The 25,284-nt window shown below is 49.2% G+C and overlaps 1 protein-coding gene across 9 annotated transcripts in view; it reads right to left on the bottom strand.

Annotated features, from left to right (window-relative positions):
* The window catches only part of KALRN (kalirin RhoGEF kinase), a 237,598-nt gene that overhangs the window by 40,724 nt on the left and 171,590 nt on the right, over positions 1–25,284 (bottom strand). The window contains exon 1 of one of the 9 annotated variants that reach the window (XM_069982474.1): positions 20,449–20,564. The exons of 7 other annotated variants lie outside the window; for them this stretch is intronic. In XM_069982474.1, the coding sequence (XP_069838575.1) occupies positions 20,449–20,533 (85 nt within the window). In that variant the 5' untranslated portion in view covers positions 20,534–20,564. Of the gene's footprint in view, positions 1–10,365; positions 10,439–20,448; positions 20,565–25,284 lie in introns of those variants that run through there. One more of the 9 variants, XM_069982475.1, reaches the window with a different exon arrangement.

The following is a 25,284-nucleotide window of genomic DNA, read 5'->3' as shown; positions in this document are numbered from 1 at the left end:
AGGGATACAGCTATATGTATGGTATACAGCTATATGTAAGGTATACAGGTATATGAGAATGCACTGTTGTAAGGTATACAGCTATATGTAAGGTACACAGGTATATGAGAATGCACTGATGTAAGGTACACAGCTATATGTAAGGTATACAGCTATATGTAAGGTATAGAGGTATATGTAAGGTATACAAGTATATGAGAATGCACTGATGTAAGGTATACAGCTATATGTAAGGTATACAGGTATATGAGAATGCACTGCTGTAAGGTATACAGCTATATGTAAGGTATACAGGTATATGAGAATGCACTGCTGTAAGGTATACAGCTATATGTAAGGTATACAGGTATATGAGAATGCACTGCTGTAAGGTATACAGCTATATGTAAGGTATACAGGTATATGAGAATGCACTGATGTAAGTTATACAGCTATATGTAAGGTATACAGCTATATGTATGGTATACAGCTATATGTAAGGTATACAGGTATATGAGAATGCACTGATGTAAGTTATACAGCTATATGTAAGGTATACAGCTATATGTAAGGTATACAGCTATATGTAAGGTATACAGCTATATGAGAATGCACTGTTGTAAGGGATACAGCTATATGTATGGTATACAGCTATATGTAAGGTATACAGGTATATGAGAATGCACTGTTGTAAGGTATACAGCTATATGTAAGGTACACAGGTATATGAGAATGCACTGATGTAAGGTACACAGCTATATGTAAGGTATACAGGTATATGAGAATGCACTGCTGTAAGGTATACAGCTATATGTAAGGTATACAGGTATATGAGAATGCACTGATGTAAGGTATACAGCTATATGTAAGGTATACAGGTATATGAGAATGCACTGATGTAAGGTACACAGCTATATGTAAGGTATACAGCTATATGTAAGGTATACAGGTATATGAGAATGCACTGATGTAAGGTACACAGCTATATGTAAGGTATACAGCTATATGTAAGGTATACCGGTATATGTAAGGTATACAAGTATATGAGAATGCACTGATGTAAGGTATACAGCTATATGTAAGGTATACAGCTATATGTAAGGTATACAGGTATATGAGAATGCACTGATGTAAGGTATACAGCTATATGTAAGGTATACAGCTATATGTAAGGTATACAGGTATATGAGAATGCACTGATGTAAGTTATACAGCTATATGTAAGGTATACAGCTATATGTAAGGTATACAGCTATATGTAAGGTATACAGGTATATGAGAATGCACTGTTGTAAGGTATACAGCTATATGTAAGGTACACAGGTATATGAGAATGCACTGATGTAAGGTACACAGCTATATGTAAGGTATACAGCTATATGTAAGGTATAGAGGTATATGTAAGGTATACAAGTATATGAGAATGCACTGATGTAAGGTATACAGCTATATGTAAGGTATACAGGTATATGAGAATGCACTGCTGTAAGGTATACAGCTATATGTAAGGTATACAGGTATATGAGAATGCACTGCTGTAAGGTACACAGCTATATGTAAGGTATACAGCTATATGTAAGGTATACAGGTATATGAGAATGCACTGCTGTAAGGTATACAGCTATATGTAAGGTATACAGGTATATGAGAATGCACTGCTGTAAGGTATACAGCTATATGTAAGGTATACAGCTATATGTATGGTATACAGGTATATGAGAATGCACTGATGTAAGGTATACAGCTATATGTAAGGTATACAGCTATATGTAAGGTATACAGGTATATGAGAATGCACTGATGTAAGTTATACAGCTATATTTAAGGTATACAGCTATATGTAAGGTATACAGCTATATGTAAGGTATACAGGTATATGAGAATGCACTGTTGTAAGGGATACAGCTATATGTATGGTATACAGCTATATGTAAGGTATACAGGTATATGAGAATGCACTGTTGTAAGGTATACAGCTATATGTAAGGTACACAGGTATATGAGAATGCACTGATGTAAGGTACACAGCTATATGTAAGGTATACAGCTATATGTAAGGTATAGAGGTATATGTAAGGTATACAAGTATATGAGAATGCACTGATGTAAGGTATACAGCTATATGTAAGGTATACAGGTATATGAGAATGCACTGCTGTAAGGTATACAGCTATATGTAAGGTATACAGGTATATGAGAATGCACTGCTGTAAGGTATACAGCTATATGTAAGGTATACAGGTATATGAGAATGCACTGCTGTAAGGTATACAGCTATATGTAAGGTATACAGGTATATGAGAATGCACTGATGTAAGTTATACAGCTATATGTAAGGTATACAGCTATATGTATGGTATACAGCTATATGTAAGGTATACAGGTATATGAGAATGCACTGATGTAAGTTATACAGCTATATGTAAGGTATACAGCTATATGTAAGGTATACAGCTATATGTAAGGTATACAGGTATATGAGAATGCACTGTTGTAAGGGATACAGCTATATGTATGGTATACAGCTATATGTAAGGTATACAGGTATATGAGAATGCACTGTTGTAAGGTATACAGCTATATGTAAGGTACACAGGTATATGAGAATGCACTGATGTAAGGTACACAGCTATATGTAAGGTATACAGGTATATGAGAATGCACTGCTGTAAGGTATACAGCTATATGTAAGGTATACAGGTATATGAGAATGCACTGATGTAAGGTATACAGCTATATGAGAATGCACTGATGTAAGGTACACAGCTATATGTAAGGTATACAGCTATATGTAAGGTATACAGGTATATGAGAATGCACTGATGTAAGGTACACAGCTATATGTAAGGTATACAGCTATATGTAAGGTATACAGGTATATGTAAGGTATACAAGTATATGAGAATGCACTGATGTAAGGTATACAGCTATATGTAAGGTATACAGCTATATGTAAGGTATACAGGTATATGAGAATGCACTGATGTAAGTTATACAGCTATATGTAAGGTATACAGGTATATGAGAATGCACTGATGTAAGGTATATAGCTATATGTAAGGTATACAGCTATATGTAAGGTATACAGGTATATGAGAATGCACTGATGTAAGGTATACAGCTATATGTAAGGTATACAGCTATATGTAAGGTATACAGGTATATGAGAATGCACTGATGTAAGTTATACAGCTATATGTAAGGTATACAGCTATATGTAAGGTATACAGCTATATGTAAGGTATACAGGTATATGAGAATGCACTGTTGTAAGGTATACAGCTATATGTAAGGTACACAGGTATATGAGAATGCACTGATGTAAGGTACACAGCTATATGTAAGGTATACAGCTATATGTAAGGTATAGAGGTATATGTAAGGTATACAAGTATATGAGAATGCACTGATGTAAGGTATACAGCTATATGTAAGGTATACAGGTATATGAGAATGCACTGCTGTAAGGTATACAGCTATATGTAAGGTATACAGGTATATGAGAATGCACTGCTGTAAGGTACACAGCTATATGTAAGGTATACAGCTATATGTAAGGTATACAGGTATATGAGAATGCACTGCTGTAAGGTATACAGCTATATGTAAGGTATACAGGTATATGAGAATGCACTGCTGTAAGGTATACAGCTATATGTAAGGTATACAGGTATATGAGAATGCACTGATGTAAGTTATACAGCTATATGTAAGGTATACAGCTATATGTATGGTATACAGCTATATGTAAGGTATACAGCTATATGTAAGGTATACAGGTATATGAGAATGCACTGCTGTAAGGTATACAGCTATATGTAAGGTATACAGGTATATGAGAATGCACTGATGTAAGGTATACAGCTATATGTAAGGTATACAGGTATATGAGAATGCACTGTTGTAAGGTATACAGCTATATGTAAGGTATAGAGCTATATGTAAGGTATACAGGTATATGAAAATGCACTGATGTAAGGTACACAGCTATATGTAAGGTATACAGCTATATGTAAGGTATAGAGGTATATGTAAGGTATACAAGTATATGAGAATGCACTGCTGTAAGGTATACAGCTATATGTAAGGTATACAGCTATATGTAAGGTATACAGGTATATGAGAATGCACTGATGTAAGGTATACAGCTATATGTAAGGTATACAGCTATATGTATAGTATACAGCTATATGTAAGGTATACAGGTATATGAGAATGCACTGATGTAAGGTATACAGCTATATGTAAGGTATACAGGTATATGAGAATGCACTGATGTAAGGTATACAGCTATATGTAAGGTATACAGGTATATGAGAATGCACTGATGTAAGGTATACAGCTATATGTAAGGTATACAGGTATATGAGAACGCACTGTTGTAAGGTATACAGCTATATGTAAGGTATACAGCTATATGTAAGGTATACAGCTATATGTAAGGTATACAGGTATATGAGAATGCACTGATGTAAGGTATACAGCTATATGTAAGGTATACAGCTATATGTAAGGTATACAGGTATATGAGAACGCACTGTTGTAAGGTATACAGCTATATGTAAGGTATACAGCTATATGTAAGGTATACAGCTATATGTAAGGTATACAGGTATATGAGAATGCACTGATGTAAGGTATACAGCTATATGTAAGGTATACAGGTATATGAGAATGCACTGATGTAAGGTATACAGCTATATGTAAGGTATACAGGTATATGAGAATGCACTGTTGTAAGGTATACAGCTATATGTAAGGTATACAGCTATATGTAAGGTTTACAGTGATAAGGCATAACAGAACATATCGTCCAGGATTTCTAAAGATGTTTTACAGTTTTATGTAAAAAAATGTTATAAATGAAAACTTCTAATAAACTTTAGTTTCTTAAAGGGGTACTCCAGCAAAATTGTTTTTCTAATTTACTTTTATTTAAAAATCTCCAGTCGTCCAGTACTTATCAGCTGCTGTATGTCCTGCAGGAAGTGCTGTATTCTTTCCAGTGAGACACAGTGCTATGGGGATTTGCTGCTGCTCTGGACAGTTTCTGACATGTACAGTGATACAACTGTATCCGGTCTAGACAATGCTCTGTGAGCTCTACGGCCTGGACTCCAGACTGATCCACTGTACATAGCTAGTCCTGCTCTCAGCTGTATCCAGTGTAGACAATGCTCTGTGAGCTCCAGACTGATACATTGTACATAGCTAGTCCTGCTCTCAGCTGTATCCAGTGTAGACAATGCTTTGTGAGCTCCAGACTGATACATTGTACATAGCTAGTTCTGCACTCAGCTGTATCCAGTATAGACAATGCTCTGTGAGCTCCAGACTGATACATTGTACACAGCTAGTCCTGCACTCAGCTGTATCCAGTGTAGACAATGCTCTGTGAGCTCCAGACTGATACATTGTACACAGCTAGTCCTGCTCTCAGCTGTATCCAGTGTAGACAATGCTCTGTGAGCTCCAGACTGATACATTGTACACAGCTAGTCCTGCTCCCAGCTGTATCCAGCATAGACAATGCTCTATGAGCTCCAGACTGATGCATTGTACATACTTAGTCCTGCTCTCAGCTGTATCCAGCATAGACAATGCTCTGTGAGCTCCAGACTGATACATTGTACATAGCTAGTCCTGCTCTCAGCTGAGAAGTGATACAACTGTATCCGGTCTAGACAATACTCTGTGAGCTCTAGAGCCCGGACTCCAGACTGATCCAGTAAGATGACAATCCCAGGAACGTTTGTCTTCTGCTTAGGTTGGCCTTTTCAGACACTTCTTGGTGGATGGCGGGGGATGAGACTGGAGACAGTGGCGGATGTATCCGCTGTGAGGACAGCGCCCCGTCCACCGTAATCCTCCCCGACATTCATAGGGATTAGTGTAACCCGTAATCTGGAGTTTATAACAGGAAAGAGATTATACAGAGACACATCATCCTATTACCGATCCCAGTGCTGAGAGGTGTACCCGCACTGATCACCCATCATAGGATTAGATACACTGCTCAGCAGACAGTATCACACATAGTAGGCTTGGATACAGAGACACATCATCCCATTACTGATCCCAGAGACGAGAGGTGTACCTAGACCGCATCACCCATGACAGGATTAGATACACTGCTCAGCATATAGTATCACACATAGTAGGCTTAGATACAAAGGCTCAAAGGAGCAGTATCACACAGGATAGTATTACATTCATGGCGCAGCAGACAGTATCACAAAGGCTTAGATACAGCAGCTGCAATGTGACCAGCATCTTCCTGTCCTTCACAGCAGATACTACTACTCTCATGGTGTCATGATGGTGGATCAGCTGCTCAGTGATTCCCGTATACAGGTGACACATGAGTGGATCACACTGGCGCGGGCGGATTCCTGAGTATCGCCTTCTCCCGCTCAGCGATTATTACGGGAATCGTTCTGTATCAGTCAGCAAGTAGATTAACCCTCAGGATGCCGGCACCCTGTCTCCTGTATATGATCCTCTCACCTGGATCAGCTCCTTCTCACACCAGGAGCAGATCAGCAAATCTCCTGTTTGTTACAATGTATCAGTCTGGAGTCCAGGGTGTTTAGCTCACAGAGCATTGCCTACATTGGATACAATTGTAACAACCCCTCAGCTGTGAGAAGAATAAGGTCAGGGTAGTTTTCATTCAGTGACAACAAGCAGTGATCCTGCTGCAGCATTGAACCATAAAGTCTATTCCAGAGCTGTAATCCCTTTTTACGGCTCTCCTGTCTTGTTCCAGTTGGTCAGGTCTCTGGTTTTGGGAAGTGTCTCATGTTTTTTATTTCCCGGTAGTGGCAGATATTCAGTCAGACCGGCTCGGTGTGGCCCGGCAGGATTCCTTACATGCTCAGCGGGGTCAGCCGGGCAAGGAATGCACAATAACGGCACATGGCCCCAGGAAGGCACCCCAGGACTGTGGGGGGGGGGGGGGGACAATCCCATGTGCTGAACAAGTACTGCATCCTGCTGCTCAGACAAGAGGGGGGGGGGGAATTCCAGACCAGTATCTCCCAGTACTCAGCAGCAGAGCAGTCACATCCCTATAGACCAGTGTCTCCCAGCATCCCCCCCCCAATACTCAGCAGCAGAGCTGTCACATCCCTATAGACCAGTGTCTCCCAGTATCTCCCAGTACTCAGCAGCAGAGCTGTCACATCCCTATAGACCAGTGTCTCCCAGCATCCCCCCCCAATACTCAGCAGCAGAGCTGTCACATCCCTATAGACCAGTGTCTCCCAGCACCCCCCACCCTGTACTCAGCAGCAGAGCTGTCACATCCCTATAGACCAGTGTCTCCCAGTATCTCCCAGTACTCAGCAGCAGAGCTGTCACATCCCTATAGACCAGTGTCTCCCAGCACCCCCCAGTACTCAGCAGCAGAGCTGTCACATCCCTATAGACCAGTGTCTCCCAGCACCCCCCCCCCAGTACTCAGCAGCAGAGCTGTCACATCCCTATAGACCAGTGTCTCCCAGCATCCCCCTCCAGTACTCAGCAGCAGAGCTGTCACATCCCTATAGACCAGTGTCTCCCAGTATCTCCCAGTACTCAGCAGCAGAGCTGTCACATCCCTATAGACCAGTGTCTCCCAGCACCCCCCCCCCAGTACTCAGCAGCAGAGCTGTCACATCCCTATAGACCAGTGTCTCCCAGTATCTCCCAGTACTCAGCAGCAGAGCTGTCACATCCCTATAGACCAGTGTCTCCCAGTATCTCCCAGTACTCAGCAGCAGAGCTGTCACATCCCTATAGACCAGTGTCTCCCAGCACCCCCCAGTACTCAGCAGCAGAGCTGTCACATCCCTATAGACCAGTGTCTTCCAGCACCCCCCCCCCAGTACTCAGCAGCAGAGCTGTCACATCCCTATAGACCAGTGTCTCCCAGCACCCCCCAGTACTCAGCAGCAGAGCTGTCACATCCCTATAGACCAGTGTCTCCCAGCATCTCCCCCAGTACTCAGCAGCAGAGCTGTCACATCCCTATAGACCAGTGTCTCCCAGCACCCCCCCCTCCAGTACTCAGCAGCAGAGCTGTCACATCCCTATAGACCAGTGTCTCCCCCCCCCCAGTACTCAGCAGCAGAGCTGTCACATCCCTATAGACCAGTGTCTCCCCCCCCCCCCAGTACTCAGCAGCAGAGCTGTCACATCACTATAGACCAGTGTCTCCCAGCACCCCCCCAGTACTCAGCAGCAGAGCTGTCACATCCCTATAGACCAGTGTCTCCCAGCACCCCCCCCCCCAGTGCTCAGCAGCAGAGCTGTCACATCCCTATAGACCAGTGTCTCCCAGCACCCCCCCCCCCCAGTACTCAGCAGCAGAGCTGTCACATCCCTATAGACCAGTGTCTCCCAGCACCCCCCCCCAGTATTCAGCAGCAGAGCTGTCACATCCCTATAGACCAGTGTCTCCCAGCACCCCCCCCCCCAGTACTCAGCAGCAGAGCTGTCACATCCCTATAGACCAGTGTCTCCCAGCACCCCCCCCCTCCCAGTACTCAGCAGCAGAGCTGTCACATCCCTATAGACCAGTGTCTCTCAGCACCCCCCCCCCCCAGTACTCAGCAGCAGAGCTGTCACATCCCTATAGACCAGTGTCTCCCAGCATCCTCCAGTACTCAGCAGCAGAGCTGTCACATCCCTATAGACCAGTGTCTCCCAGCATCCCCCCAGTACTCAGCAGCAGAGCTGTCACATCCCTATAGACCAGTGTCTCCCAGCATCCCCCCCCCCAGTACTCAGCAGCAGAGCTGTCACATCCCTATAGACCAGTGTCTCCCAGCACCCCCCCCCCAGTACTCAGCAGCAGAGCTGTCACATCCCTATAGACCAGTGTCTCCCAGCACCCCCCCCCCAGTGCTCAGCAGCAGAGCTGTCACATCCCTATAGACCAGTGTCTCCCAGCATCCCCCCAGTACTCAGCAGCAGAGCTGTCACATCCCTATAGACCAGTGTCTCCCAGCACCCCCCCCCCCAGTACTCAGCAGCAGAGCTGTCACATCCCTATAGACCAGTGTCTCCCAGCACCCCCCCCCCAGTACTCAGCAGCAGAGCTGTCACATCCCTATAGACCAGTGTCTCCCAGCATCCTCCAGTACTCAGCAGCAGAGCTGTCACATCCCTATAGACCAGTGTCTCCCAGCACCCCCCCAGTACTCAGCAGCAGAGCTGTCACATCCCTATAGACCAGTGTCTCCCAGCATCCCCCCCCCCAGTACTCAGCAGCAGAGCTGTCACATCCCTATAGACCAGTGTCTTCCAGCACCCCCCCCCCCTCCCAGTACTCAGCAGCAGAGCTGTCACATCCCTATAGACCAGTGTCTCCCAGCACCCCCCCCCCCCAGTACTCAGCAGCAGAGCTGTCACATCCCTATAGACCAGTGTCTCCCAACACCCCCCCCCAGTACTCAGCAGCAGAGCTGTCACATCCCTATAGACCACTGTCTCCCAGCACCCCCCCCCCAGTACTCAGCAGCAGAGCTGTCACATCCCTATAGACCAGTGTCTCCCAGCACCCCCCAGTACTCAGCAGCAGAGCTGTCACATCCCTATAGACCAGTGTCTCCCAGCATCCTCCAGTACTCAGCAGCAGAGCTGTCACATCCCTATAGACCAGTGTCTCCCAGCACCCCCCCAGTACTCAGCAGCAGAGCTGTCACATCCCTATAGACCAGTGTCTCCCAGCACCCCCCCCCCAGTACTCAGCAGCAGAGCTGTCACATCCCTATAGACCAGTGTCTCCCAGCACCCCCCCCCCCCAGTACTCAGCAGCAGAGCTGTCACATCCCTATAGACCAGTGTCTCCCAGCATCCTCCAGTACTCAGCAGCAGAGCTGTCACATCCCTATAGACCAGTGTCTCCCAGCACCCCCCCCCCCAGTACTCAGCAGCAGAGCTGTCACATCCCTATAGACCAGTGTCTCCCAGCATCCTCCAGTACTCAGCAGCAGAGCTGTCACATCCCTATAGACCAGTGTCTCCCAGCATCCTCCAGTACTCAGCAGCAGAGCAGTCACATCCCTATAGACCAGTGTCTCCCAGCACCCTCCCAGTCTCCCAGCACCCCCCAGTATTTCCAGCAGAGCTATTACAAGGTATAATCGGATATCTATGTCATATAATATCTCTTTTACAATGCACCATCCCACAGTACGCAAACTATACTAATATCCTAGAGTATAACATACTATAATGTCACATAGTAGTACAGTATAATGTTACGTAATGTACTATACTGTAATCTAGTAAAGTATATGTAATGTTATAGTATAATACATCCCGTACATTACAATGCCCTGTAGTGTAATATAGTAACAGGATAGACAGAATAACCTGGGGCTGATCCCAGGCACCGACCTCTGATGTAGATGATACAGCAGCGAGCGGCCGCCATCCTCTCGTCTCTCCCGTTCCTCGCACAGACTGACATGGATTGGTGGGTGAGCGAGTTATGAGCAGGGCCTCACCTGTGACTCACCTGGGCTCAGGTACATGGAGGGAAGCCGCCTCATCCTCCTCACAGACTATTAATATCTGCCCTGGATTAAGTAATGAGTCTCATCAATATGGAGGAATGTCACTACGAGGCGGGATCCTGGGATCCGCAGACAAACAGCACTAATAATAGGAATGGTTTGAGCTGATCACATGACGGCGGATGCATCCGCCGCAACTGTACGGATGGCGAATCGATGAGTGGATCAAAGATCGTACAATCCTGACGGTGAATGACCCCCAAATAGATAAAAAATGTTTGCAGCAAAACTACATTTCCCATCATGCCCGGACAGCCTTTGTAGTTTAGAAACAGCTGGAGGGCTTATTCTTACATAGTCTTTCCCTGTAATCCGTTGCCCATCATCTTTATACTGCGGAGGTCTCTTACCATATCCAGGGTCCACGGCAGGCGATACCTGTGATGTGACTGATGGAATTTTACCACCTATCGGTGTAATTACCTGCAGAGATGCCCACGGTATACATGTGACCTGGGTGTGAGGCGGCGGGCACAGGACATACACAATGTACAGTACAATCCGGGCGTGCCAGGAGCGCGCACGCTGTGTATGATCTATGCAGATTTCACGCCCCGGGCCCTGCATTAATATATTATGTAACGCTTATCACCTGGAATCGCTGATCTGTAACCTGGGCTCTCCGGATATTGCCAAACTACAAGTCCCAGCAACCCAGCTGCCACCTCGTGGTGGGAGTTGTAGCTGCACATAAAGCCAAAAGCAAGATTGCTAACAACTACCCAGCCACCGGGGGGCAGCGTTCCTGCAATCTACTTGTGATGATTCTGAAAGCTGAAATCTAATTGGTCAATGTGGGTCACGGGGGAGCCCGGAGATGCAATAACTTTACAGATTATGGTTTTTTTTACGTATTGTCCCAATGTTTAATCAGTAAAAAACAAAAACACAGACAACACTACGATATAACAAACCCTCAGCCGTAAGAAGTATTTGGATAGGTATTGGGCCACAATGAGAGTTTCTGATCACTGACAGCAAGCAGAGGTCTGGAAAACGGTGACTGAGACACAGGGCCTCATTTATCACAGGGACGCTGCCCTTGTCGCCTGTAGCAACCAATCAGAACGCAGCTTTCATTTTACCACAGAAGTTTACAAAGTGAAAGCTGATCTGTGATTGGTTGCTAAGGGCAACAAGGATAGTGTCAATATGTGAGGGCAAATAGAAAGTTCTAGAAGTTGACACTATATGGGAATTGTTGTACGGGCGCGGTGCGGAGATGAATGTGGTGGCACACGTGTTCCGGATTGTCCCTGGTGAGAGGTCCTGACTCGGGGGCCCCGCCGTCTGCTCCGTATTAGGCCCCCGCTCTCTGGTTACACACAGCTGCCTCTTTGTAGCTGAGGTGTCACCGGGATGATGGATGAGTAGTCAGTCCGAACACTGACCAGGACGTGTGAGGGTCTGGCCACACCACTGGGGTCCGACTGAGTGGGGATATAATATCACTTAAAGGGTATATATAGTTCTATTAGTGTCTGTAAAAGCTGGGGAAAGCAAGAAGGCTGCCATTACAGCCTACACAACATTCACAAGCTCAGAGGAGACACCCACCTAACTCTGCAACGATACCATCCCTGCTCTGACAACATAACCAGGTATTCTGGTGCCTGTGAAAGCTGGGTGACTACCAACATACCCTCCAGTACAGCTCAAACAAGCTAGATGTACAATGTTCAGCCCTTTGGGGTAGCTGGTAGATTTACCTTTCTGGATCTTAAAGGACTACAAAAACATGGCCACTTTTGCCCCACTCTTGTCTCCAGTTCAGGTGCAGTTTGCAATTAAAGGGGTTATCCAGCGCTACAAAAACATGGCCACTGTCTACCAGAGACAGCCCCACTCTTGTCTCCAATTTGGGTGGGGTTTTGAAGCTCAGTTCCATTGAAGTAAATGGAGCTTAATTGGAAACCGCACCTGAACTGGAGACAACAGTAGGGGGAAAAGTGGCCATGTTTTTGTAGCGCTGGATAACCCCTGTAATTGCAAACCGCACCTGAACTGGAGACAAGAGTCGTGTTGTCTCTGAAAGAAAGTGGCCATGTTTTTGTAGCCCTGGATAACCCCTTTAAGAAAGCTGGGTGACCACCCATATGGCTGCCATTACAGCTCCAGCAGCTCTAAACTGCACATGGATATATAGCTCTGCCACTGTGGCATGACTAGTCATCTAAGTATATATTTGCCAGTCTGGACCCTGAGAAAGCTGGGTGAGAATCAATGGTTCCTCAATTACACCTCTCACATGTTTCACAGAGCTAGCCACAAGGCAGCCGCTCCAAGACATACGACACGTCCCCTGCTCTAGTCAAACTACATAACCTGCTAGATTTTTTATTTAACGTCTTGGGAAGGTTGAGTAACAACCAAGCTCTGAAGTGCAGACCCACCTGGATATATAGAGACGCATGCCCTGCTCAGGTGTGACTACATTAAAGGGACACTCCAGCAGAAAAAAAAAAAATCTCCAGTCTTCCAGTACTTATCAGCTGCTGTATGCCCTGCAGGAAGTGGTGTATTCTCTCCAGTCTGACATAGTGCTCTCTGCTGCCACATCTGTCCATGTCAGAAACTGTCCAGAGCAGCAGCAAATCCCCATAGAAAACCTCTCCTGCTTTGGACAGTTCCTGACATGGACAGAGGTGGCAGCAGAGAGCACTGTGTCAGACTGGAGAGAATAAACCACTTCCTGCAGCACATACAGCAGCTGATAAATACTGGAAGACTGGAGATTTTTAAATAGAAGTAAATTACAAATCTCTGACACCGGTTGATTTGAAAGAAAAGAAAAAAATTGCTTGAGTACTCCTTTAACCAGGTAGGTTTCACACTCTGCATGATGAAAAAGCTGGGTGGTGACAACCAATATGGCTACAATTACGCATCAGCCAACTACTACTATGGAGCTCTGAAGTGCAGACCCACCTGGACAGATAGAGACGACATATCCAGGTAGATCTGCCATTCTGGACCCTGGGAAAGCTGGGTGGTCACCTGAGTTAAATAGGTATGTGCACATTTCCTGGATGATGGCGGTGCCTCGTTGCGGCACACATAGTACGGTGCTGACACCTGACAGGCGGCTGTAAATTCGCAGAGAATAAACGATAATGACGTCTTTTATGGAGATGGCTATAAAATCTGGAATCCGGGAGTACGAAATCCCCTAAAATCACGTTCTGAGGCCGCGCCAGGCAGATAATGACTTAATTCTATTATCGCCCTGTAAGTAGATCTGATGCAATATGGCCGCCGGCCAAACTCTCTACCATCCCTGCACGAAATACAGCCAGGTGGTCACCCAGCTTTCTGCAGACCCTGAATGTCACATAATTTCAGCCTGTTATGCAGTAACCCCAGCTCCCTCTCCTCTGTCATGTGTCACTGCAGTTCTGGAATTCTGTCCGTGAACCAGGAAGCTCAGGATGAAAATTCCTATAGGCCTTCCTTTGTGTCAGGTTTATGGTGAGTTTTAGCGTCCGCCAACAACATGGTAACTACTGGCAATGTGACTGAAGACGGCAGGGAAAGACCGGAGCCTGACACCAGCGATTGTTCTAACCTCGTAACCGGGCGACGGAATGTGGACGAACCTGTCCGCCCGGCTTCCTGCCATTCTGAGACTTTATTTGTTATGCTGGGGGCATCACTATACCGGCCCGAGTCAGGGGGGTTACCAGGAAATGACTGGCTGAGGTTGCAATGAAGAAGGGCCAACATATAGTATATAGTAAGGACGGGAACCTTCGGCCCTCAAGCTGTTGCAAAACTACAATTCCCATTATGCCTGGACAGCCAAAGGCAACAGCTGGAGGGCCAAAGAGTCCCTCACCCTCCCTAGTATTGTCAACGCCATTTTTACGTTTTGACCATCTAATGGACTGAGTACATTATTAGGACGTGTTCACACATCACAGCAAGATCTCTGACTCCCCCTCCCCCATCAGTCCATAATGATACATTGTAATTATTGTTCAACAACAGCAACAATCTAACGGTGTATCCCATAATAATAATACTGTAGTGTGCCAATAACCCTGCCCCCGTCCTATAATCCCTCCATTGTTGCACCCTGTGGTCGCTTTGGCCCAGGTTTCCTCCGTACGCGCAGCAGCCGTGACGCCATGACATGTGGCCGCTGATCATCTGCAGCAAGTGCTGGAGAAGGTCTGTGACTCCGACCCCACTCCCACCACGTTTTCTGCATACGTCAGAAGGATACGGTAAAAATATCATAAATCACGGTCTGCGACCAAACACATATGCATCCAGGACATGATCCAACCATGGCAGTCACCGGGGCCATTATGGCCATTGAAGTATAATATAAAGTATATAATCTCCAGACATTACATCATATGTGACTGATATCAGCCGCTCCTCTTATAACGCTCCAGTACTGATATATCCTCCTATTACATCCTATGTGACTGATATCAGCCGCTCCTCTTATAACGCTCCAGTACTGATATAACCTCCTATTACATTATATGTGACTGATATCAGCCGCTCCTCTTATAACGCTCCAGTACTGATATAACCTCCTATTACAACATATGTGACTGATATCAGCCGCTCCTCTTATAACGCTCCAGTACTGATATAACCTCCTATTACATCATATGTGACTGATATCAGCCGCTCCTCTTATAACGCTCCAGCACTGATATAACCTCCTATTACATCATATGTGACTGATATCAGCCGCTCCTCTTATAACGCTCCAGCACTGATATAACCTCCTATTACATCCTATGTGACTGATATCAGCCGCTGCTCTTATAACGCTCCAGTACTGATATAACCTGCTATTACATCATATGTGACTGATATCAGCCGCTCCTCTTATAACGCTCCAGTACTGATATAACCTCCTATTACATCATATGTGACTGATATCAGCCGCTCCTCTTATAACGCTCCAGTACTGATATATCCTCCTATTACATCATATGTGACTGATATCAGCCGCTCCTCTTATAACGCTCCAGTACTGATATATCCTCCTATTACATCATATGTGACTGATATCAGCCGCTCCTCTTATAACGCTCCAGCACTGATATATCCTCCTATTACATCATATGTGACTGATATCAGATGACATCCTCCTATGCACTGTGTGTAGCTGCTGTACAGTGCTGTGTATCCCTGTAGGAGGGCACATTCCTGGGCATGTTACAGCGGGCACCAACATGTGACTGCGCCAGCCAAGTGGTGCCCACAACAAATCCGCTCAAAAATCCCCAGATGGCCAGTGAAGGGTTAAAAGTAGTGTCAGCAGAATTCTTGATAAACCAAGAACACTCTGTGAGGATGAAGAGCGGGGGCTGATGGGGGGGACACTGTATGTACCTGCCGACCCGGGCACCAATGTGGTTACTCACCCTAATGTTTGTTACATCCTCAGATCAGATCGGAAGACATTTCTAGTTCGAGTCCTTCGTCTATGATGGGGACACTGGTGGGGTATACAGCTGATGTCAGTAACATGGGGGGACACTGGGGGGGTATACAGCTGATGTCAGTAACATGGGGGGACACTGGGGGGTATACAGCTGATGTCAGTAACATGGGGGGACACTGGGGGGGTATACAGCTGATGTCAGTAACATGGGGGGACACTGGGGGGGTATACAGCTGATGTCAGTAACATGGGGGGACACTGGGGGGTATACAGCTGATGTCAGTAACATGGGGGGACACTGGGGGGTATACAGCTGATGTCAGTAACATGGGGGGACACTGGGGGGTATACAGCTGATGTCAGTAACATGGGGGGACACTGGTGGGGTATACAGCTGATGTCAGTAACATGGGGCATGGGGGGACACTGGGGGGGTATACAGCTGATGTCAGTAACATGGGGGGACACTGGTGGGGTATACAGCTGATGTCAGTAACATGGGGGGACACTGGGGGGTATACAGCTGATGTCAGTAACATGGGGGGACACTGGTGGGGTATACAGCTGATGTCAGTAACATGGGGGGACACTGGGGGGGTATAAAGCTGATGTCAGTAACATGGGGGACACTGGGGGGGTATACAGCTGATGTCAGTAACATGGGGGAACACTGGGGGAGTATACAGCTGATGTCAGTAACATGGGGGGACACTGGGGGGGTATACAGCTGATGTCAGTAACATGGGGGGACACTGGGGGGGGGGTATAAAGCTGATGTCAGTAACATGGGGGGACACTGGGGGGGGGTATAAAGCTGATGTCAGTAACATGGGGGGACACTGGGGGAGTATACAGCTGATGTCAGTAACATGGGGGGACACTGGGGGAGTATACAGCTGATGTCAGTAACATGGGGGGACACTGGGGGGGGTATACAGCTGATGTCAGTAACATGGGGGGGCACTGGGGGGGGGTATAAAGCTGATGTCAGTAACATGGGGGAACACTGGGGGGGTATACAGCTGATGTCAGTAACATGGGGGGACACTGGGGGAGTATACAGCTGATGTCAGTAACATGGGGGGACACTGGGGGAGTATACAGCTGATGTCAGTAACATGGCGGGGACACTGGGGGGTATACAGCTGATGTCAGTAACATGGGGGGACACTGGTGGGGTATACAGCTGATGTCAGTAACATGGGGGGACACTGGGGGGGTATACAGCTGATGTCAGTAACATGGGGGGACACTGGGGGGGTATACAGCTGATGTCAGTAACATGGGGGGACACTGGGGGGTATACAGCTGATGTCAGTAACATGGGGGGACACTGGGGGGTATGCAGCTGATGTCAGTAACATGGGGGGACACTGGGGGGGGGGGTATACAGCTGATGTCAGTAACATGGGGGGACACTGGGGGAGTATACAGCTGATGTCAGTAACATGGGGGGACACTGGGGGAGTATACAGCTGATGTCAGTAACATGGCGGTAGGACATCCCCAGACTGGACGCATTTTGAGGCACTTTCTCACCAATTTCTCGGCCAGCTGTGAAAACCATCAGAAATGGAAGAAAACAAAGCGCGACTGAAAGCCTAATGCAAAACATCCGAGCGGTCAGCAGCAGCGTATGGCGGTAATTGAAACCTTCCCCGATGAGCAAATCTGCCGGCCGGGGAGAGCGCAACATCAAAGCATAGGAGAGGAGAGGAGGAATGCTCTGCAGAGCGGGCCCCTGCTGGGAGCTGACAGGATGGAGCCACATCCTCCACTCTATAAGTCACACTCCATATGTCCCATAGAGAGATGGGGACGGGCAGATACGGAGAGATGGGGACGGGCAGATACGGAGAGATGGGGACGGGCAGATACGGAGAGATGGGGACGGGCAGATACGGAGAAATGGGGAAGGGCAGATACAGGGAGATGGTGACGAGCAGATACAGGGAGATGGGGACGGGCAGATACGGAGAGATGGGGACGGGCAGATACGGAGAGATGGGGACGGGCAGATACGGAGAGATGGGGACGAGCAGATACGGAGAGATGGGGACGAGCAGATACGGAGAGATGGGGACGGGCAGATACGGAGAGATGAGGAAGGGCAGATACGGAGACATGGGGACGGGCAGATACGGAGAGATGGGGACGGGCAGATATGGAGACATGGGAACGGGCAGATACGGAGACATGGGGACGGGCAGATACGGAGACATGGGGACGGGCAGATACAGGGAGATGGTGACGAGCAGATACAGGGAGATGGGGACGGGCAGATACGGAGAGATGGGGACGGGCAGATACGGAGAGATGGGGACGGGCAGATACGGAGAGATGGGGACGAGCAGATACGGAGAGATGGGGACGAGCAGATACGGAGAGATGGGGACGGGCAGATACGGAGAGATGGGGACGGGCAGATACGGAGAGATGGGGACGGGCAGATACGGAGACATGGGGACGGGCAGATACGGAGAGATGGGGACGGGCAGATACGGAGAGATGGGGACGAGCAGATACGGAGAGATGGGGACGAGCAGATACGGAGAGATGGGGACGGGCAGATACGGAGAGATGGGGACGGGCAGATACGGAGACATGAGGACGGGCAGATACGTAGAGATGGTGACACGCGGTGACGGGCAGATACAGAGAGATGGTGAAGTTCAGATACAGGGAGATTGTGAAGTGCAGATACAGGGAGATGGTGAAGTGCAGATACATAAAGATGGTGACTGGCAGATACAGAGACATGGGGACGGGCAGATACAGAGAGAGAAGGTGACGGGCAGAGGTGGCAGGGGCAGACAGCAGATGTAGTTCTAGTGTTCCCCAAGCAGTTGAAAAACTCCAGGCTTTGTGCTGTCAGGGCATGCTGGGAGTTGTAGTTTTGCAGCAGTCGGAGAGCCCCAGCTTGGACTGTCACATCCTGGGGTCGTGCACTGAACATTTCGTAAATCCGGGGAAAAACTTTTGTCCCCCTCCCCCTCCGCCTGTGACAGTCACCATTCATAAAACCAGCAGCTGCAACAATGAGATCCCTGCACAGAAAGAAATTACCATGAGAAGAGCGAGTATCACCCGGGAGGGGTCCGGCACTGCCCCCTGCTCCACCACCATAACTACAGGTACTGACCCCCAACATGACAAGGGGTGGACCCACCAACACACACAGTGCTGCTCCACCACCATAACTACAGGTACTGACCCCCAAACATAAGAGGTGGACATCCCCCCAGCACACACAGTGCTGCTCCACCACCATAACTACAGGTACTAGCCCCCAACATGACAAGTGGTGGACCCCCCAACACACACCACCATAACTACTGCTGCTCCACCACCATAACTACAGGTATTGACTCGCAACATGACAAGAGGTCCCCCCCCCAACACATACAGTGCTGCTTCACCACCATAACTACAGGTACTGATTCCCGAAATGACAAGAGGTGCTGCTCCATCACCATAACTACAGATACTGACCCCGAACATGACAAGAGGTGGAGTCCCCCACACAGTGCTGCTCCACCACCATAACTACAGGTACTGAGCCCCAACATGAAAAGAGGTGCCCCCCCAAACACACACAGTGCTGCTCCACCACCATAACTACAGGTACTGACCCTCAACAAGACAGGAGGTGGAGTCCCCCACACAGTGCTGCTCCACCACTATAACTACAGATACTGACCCCCAACATGACAAGAGGTGGAGTCCCCCACACAGTGCTGCTCCACCACCATAACTATAGATACTGACCCCGAACATGACAAGAGGTGGAGTCCCCCACACAGTGCTGCTCCACCACCATAACTACAGATACTGACCCCCAACATGACAAGAGGTGGAGTCCCCAACACACAGTGCTGCTCCACCACCATAACTACAGGTACTGACCCTCAACAAGACAGGAGGTGGAGTCCCCCACACAGTGCTGCTCCACCACCATAACTATAGATACTGACCCTCAGCATGACAAGCGGCGGAGCCCCCCACACAGTGCTGCTCAGAGTTGCTCCACCACCATAACTACAGCTACTAATCCCCTATATGAAAAGCATCGGAGCCCCCACATAGTGCCACTCCACCACAATGACTACAGATACTGGCCCGCAATATGTCTAGAGGTGGGGTCCCCCATCAAAACTACAGATCCTGACCCCCAAAATCACCAGAGGTGGCACCCCCCACTGCCTCGCTAATACAAGAGACACTGATCCCCACCATGATGAGAAGGGGAACCCCCAAACCAGTGCTGTTTCCTACCATAGCTACAGATAGTGACCCCCAGCAGCCGCTGTATCAGCTCAGTCCTATAGGACTCATGTATAATCCTGACCGGAGAACATGGAGGAGTATCCTGCCCCCGGGACACAGAGCCCTGACACCTTCCCCATAAAGCCAATAATCTGTGACAAGTGTAGGAGATTATCAGTGGAGTATATATACCCCTGGCTGTGACCCCCAAACCGGTGACCCCCTCACCTCCCAGCAGGCAGCAGCAGCAGCATCTGGAGCAGAACCAGGAGCAGGAGCAGACAGGGGGGTCGCTGTGGCTTCCACTCTTCATCCTCTCATGACCAGCACTGAGCGGCCCCGAGCACCAGGGACTGGGAGAGCAGGTCACCTCGAAGGGCAGGAGGAGCCAGAGCCGGGAGGTGGAGCAGCTGCCTGTGCTGTACCCAGTGCACTCACTATCATAGCCACTGCACTGCACATACTACCATACCCAGTGTACAGAACCAGGGCTCTGCACATACTACCATACCCAGTGCACTCACTATCATAGCCACTGCACTGCACATACTACCATACCCAGTGTACAGAACCAGGGCTCTGCACATACTACCATACCCAGTGCACTCACTATCATAGCCACTGCACTGCACATACTACCATACCCAGTGTACAGAACCAGGGCTCTGCACATACTACCATACCCAGTGCACTCACTATCATAGCCACTGCACTGCACATACTACCATACCCAGTGTACAGAACCAGGGCTCTGCACATACTACCATACCCAGTGTACAGAACCAGAGCTCTGCACATACTACCATACCCACTGCACTCACTATCATACCCAGTGTACAGAACCAGAGCGCTGCACATACTACCATACCCAGTGTACAGAACCAGAGTGCTGCACTCACTATCATACCCAGTGTACAGAACCAGAGCGCTGCACATACTACCATACCCAGTGTACAGAACCAGAGCGCTGCACATACTACCATACCCACTGCACTCAGTGTGCAGAACGAGGGCCCTGCACACACTGCTATACCCAGTGCACTCTGTACAGAGCCAGAGCTCTGCGCATACTGCTATACCCACTGTACATACTACTATACCCACTGTACTCCAGACCCAGAGCACTGCGCACACACTATTGTACCCACTGGGTGACATTGGGGTGGTGCCCATGTCTGATCTTAAAGCACCTAATAATGAGGCCGGAGGTTCCTTTTTTTTTTTTGCAAAGTAAAAGGGAAAACAAAGGACTCCTGTTCTACAGTAACAAGAAGTGAACCTGAAGAATGGTAGATTAACCCCTCCAGTGCCAGGACACAGGGGTCTCCACCACCTCACTGCAGCCCTGGTAATCCATACATGAACCAGGAGGCTCAGGATGAACAGAGCTGCAGGTCCAGCAGTTGTCTCTCAGCAACCAGGCTGAAGAATAGACATTATAGTATACAGGCCAGCTGCGGGGCTGAGCCCTCCGGGGAGGCTGTTACAGGGCGTACGCGGGTGGAGCACAGGGCGGCTGCTCCCTATTTACATTACATATCTTTTCCATTTAAAATAAAAAAAAATCCAAAAGAGAATTTCCTCCCATCGTCATTCTGCTGTGATGGCAGCGTCTCCTGGGCCCCGCACCTGCACCGCCTGTGATGTCACCAGGCCCCGCACCTGCACCGCCTGTGATGTCACCGGCCCCGAACCTGCACCGCCTGTGACATCACCGGGCCACCCACCTGCACCACCTGTGACATCACCGGGCTCCACACCTGCACCGCCTGTGACATCACCGGGCTCTACACCTGCACCACCTGTGACATCACCGGGCCCCGAACCTGCACCACCTGTGATGTCACCGGGCCCCAAACCTGCACCGACTGTGATGTCACAGGGCCCTGCACCTATACCCCCTGTGATGTCACCGGGCCCCGAACCTGCACCGCCTGTGATGTCACAGGACCCAACACCTGCACCGCATGTGACATCACCTGGCCCCACACCTGCACCACCTGTGACGTCACCGGGCCCCACACCTGCACCGCCTGTCATGTCACCGGGCCCCGAACCTGCACCGCCTGTGACATCACCGGGCTCCACACCTGCACCGCCTGTGACATCACCGGGCTCCACACCTGCACCGCGCCTGTGACATCACCGGGCTCTACACCTGCACCACCTGTGACATCACCGGGCCCCGAACCTGCACCACCTGTGATGTCACCGGGCCCCGAACCTGCACTGCCTGTGATGTCACAGGACCCAACACCTGCACCGCCTGTGACATCATCTGGCCCCACACCTGCACCACCTGTGACGTCACCGGGCCCCACACCTGCACCGCCTGTCATGTCACCGGGCCCCGAACCTGCACTGCCTGTCATGTCAACAGGCCCCGAACCTGCACTGCCTGTCATGTCAACAGGCCCCGAACCTGCACCGCCTGTGATGTCACAGGGCCCTCACCTAAACCGCCTGTGACATCACCGGGCCCCGAACCTGCACCGCCTGTGATGTCACAGGGCCCTCACCTAAACCGCCTGTGACATCACCGGGCCACCCACCTGCACCACCTGTGACATCACCGGGCTCCACACCTGCACCGCCTGTGACATCACCGGGCTCTACACCTGCACCACCTGTGACATCACCGGGCCCCGAACCTGCACCACCTGTGATGTCACCGGGCCCCAAACCTGCACCGACTGTGATGTCACAGGGCCCTGCACCTATACCCCCTGTGATGTCACCGGGCCCCGAACCTGCACCGCCTGTGATGTCACAGGACCCAACACCTGCACCGCCTGTGACATCACCTGGCCCCACACCTGCACCACCTGTGACGTCACCGGGCCCCACACCTGCACCGCCTGTCATGTCACCGGGCCCCGAACCTGCACCGCCTGTGACATCACCGGGCTCCACACCTGCACCGCCTGTGACATCACCGGGCTCTACACCTGCACCACCTGTGACATCACCGGGCCCCGAACCTGCACCACCTGTGATGTCACCGGGCCTCGAACCTGCACTGCCTGTGATGTCACAGGACCCAACACCTGCACCGCCTGTGACATCATCTGGCCCCACACCTGCACCACCTGTGACGTCACCGGGCCCCACACCTGCACCGCCTGTCATGTCACCGGGCCCCGAACCTGCACTGCCTGTCATGTCAACAGGCCCCGAACCTGCACTGCCTGTCATGTCAACAGGCCCCGAACCTGCACCGCCTGTGATGTCACAGGGCCCTCACCTAAACCGCCTGTGACATCACCGGGCCCCGAACCTGCACCGCCTGTGATGTCACAGGGCCCTCACCTAAACCGCCTGTGACATCACCGGGCCCCGAACCTGCACCGCCTGTGATGTCACAGGGCCCTCACCTAAACCGCCTGTGACATCACCGGGCCCCGAACCTGCACCGCCTGTGACATCATTGGCCAAAGTAACACATATGACAGTGGCAGAAAATACTCAGGGGAGGCTCGTCTACTTTGGACTTGTGGAATCAGACAAAACGGCAAAACAAGGACTCAGCAAGTAAATGTATAATGGAGGCCTCCTCCTCTATAGCCGTTATATTACAGGGCGGAGGTCACATGGGCTAAAGTCTTACTACATTCCAGACGTACATCACAGGTAGAGAAACACTGATGATGTCACTGCTCATGGCCCGATGATGTCACCCCGCACAGACGATGTCAATACATACGGATCAATGATATCCCCAGATTAGATATCACTGCCCAGGGACAGATAGTTAGATGATGTCACTGCACACATCAATAATGTCACTGTATACAGATGTCCCCACTTATAGATGGATGAGGTCACTGCACATAATGATGATGTCACTGTATATACAGATGACCCCCACTTATAGATGGATGATGTCACTGCACATAATGATGATGTCACTATTTATGCAGATGAACCCCTACTTATAGATGGATGATGTCACTGCACATACTGATGATGATGTCACTGATGACCATATTGATGACATCACTGCTCCCAGGCAGCTGAATCTTTTTCCTTTTAGTCCCATGTGGGAGTCGGGGATATGGTAACATGGCAACTCTGCGGTGGAGAAGATGATGGAGCAGAGACACAAAGTATCGGGAAAGTCCTAGTAAATAAGGAGGATGTAACGGGGCCGAGCAAGAGACACAGAACATCTCCCGTCTCCTCCCAATGTGACAGATCCATCCACTGCCCCGTCACATCTCATTCCACCACAAGGAGTGTCCGGCCTGTAACAACAGAGCGGAGGATGAGCCTGTCCTCACACCGGGGGGAAATCACCTCAGGTGCGGCATTTCCAGGGCACAGATCATCCCCCCATCTGCTTCCTGAGGGCACCATGCCGGGGGAGTCACAGGATACCGGGCAGGGGGACGACGGAGGAACAGGTGATCCCAGGCTCTACAGTCTGTACTGTGCAGTCTAATATCCAGGGGGCTCTACAGTCTGCACTAAGCAGTCTAATATCCAGGGGGCTCTACAGTCTGTACTGTGCAGTCTAATATCCAGGGGGCTCTACAGTCTGTACTGTGCAGTCTAATATCCAGGGGGCTCTACAGTCTGTACTGTGCAGTCTAATATCCAGGGGGCTCTACAGTCTGCACTAAGCAGTCTAATATCCAGGGGGCTCTACAGTCTGTACTGTGCAGTCTAATATCCAGGGGGCTCTACAGTCTGCACTAAGCAGTCTAATATCCAGGGGGCTCTACAGTCTGCACTGAGCAGTCTAATATCCAGGGGGCTCTACAGTCTGTACTGTGCAGTCTAATATCCAGGGGGCTCTACAGTCTGTACTGTGCAGTCTAATATCCAGGATTCTCTACAGTCTGTACTGTGCAGTCTAATATCCAGGGGGCTCTACAGTCTGTACTGTGCAGTCTAATATCCAGGGGGCTCTACAGTCTGTACTGTGCAGTCTAATATCCAGGGGGCTCTACAGTCTGTACTGTGCAGTCTAATATCCAGGGGGCTCTACAGTCTGCACTAAGCAGTCTAATATCCAGGGGGCTCTACAGTCTGTACTGTGCAGTCTAATATCCAGGGGGCTCT

This window comes from Dendropsophus ebraccatus, chromosome 9 (genome assembly GCF_027789765.1).
Source record: "Dendropsophus ebraccatus isolate aDenEbr1 chromosome 9, aDenEbr1.pat, whole genome shotgun sequence".
Lineage (NCBI taxonomy): Eukaryota > Metazoa > Chordata > Amphibia > Anura > Hylidae > Dendropsophus > Dendropsophus ebraccatus.
Note: the sequence above shows the minus strand (reverse complement) of the source record. Positions and strands in the feature narration are given on the sequence as shown.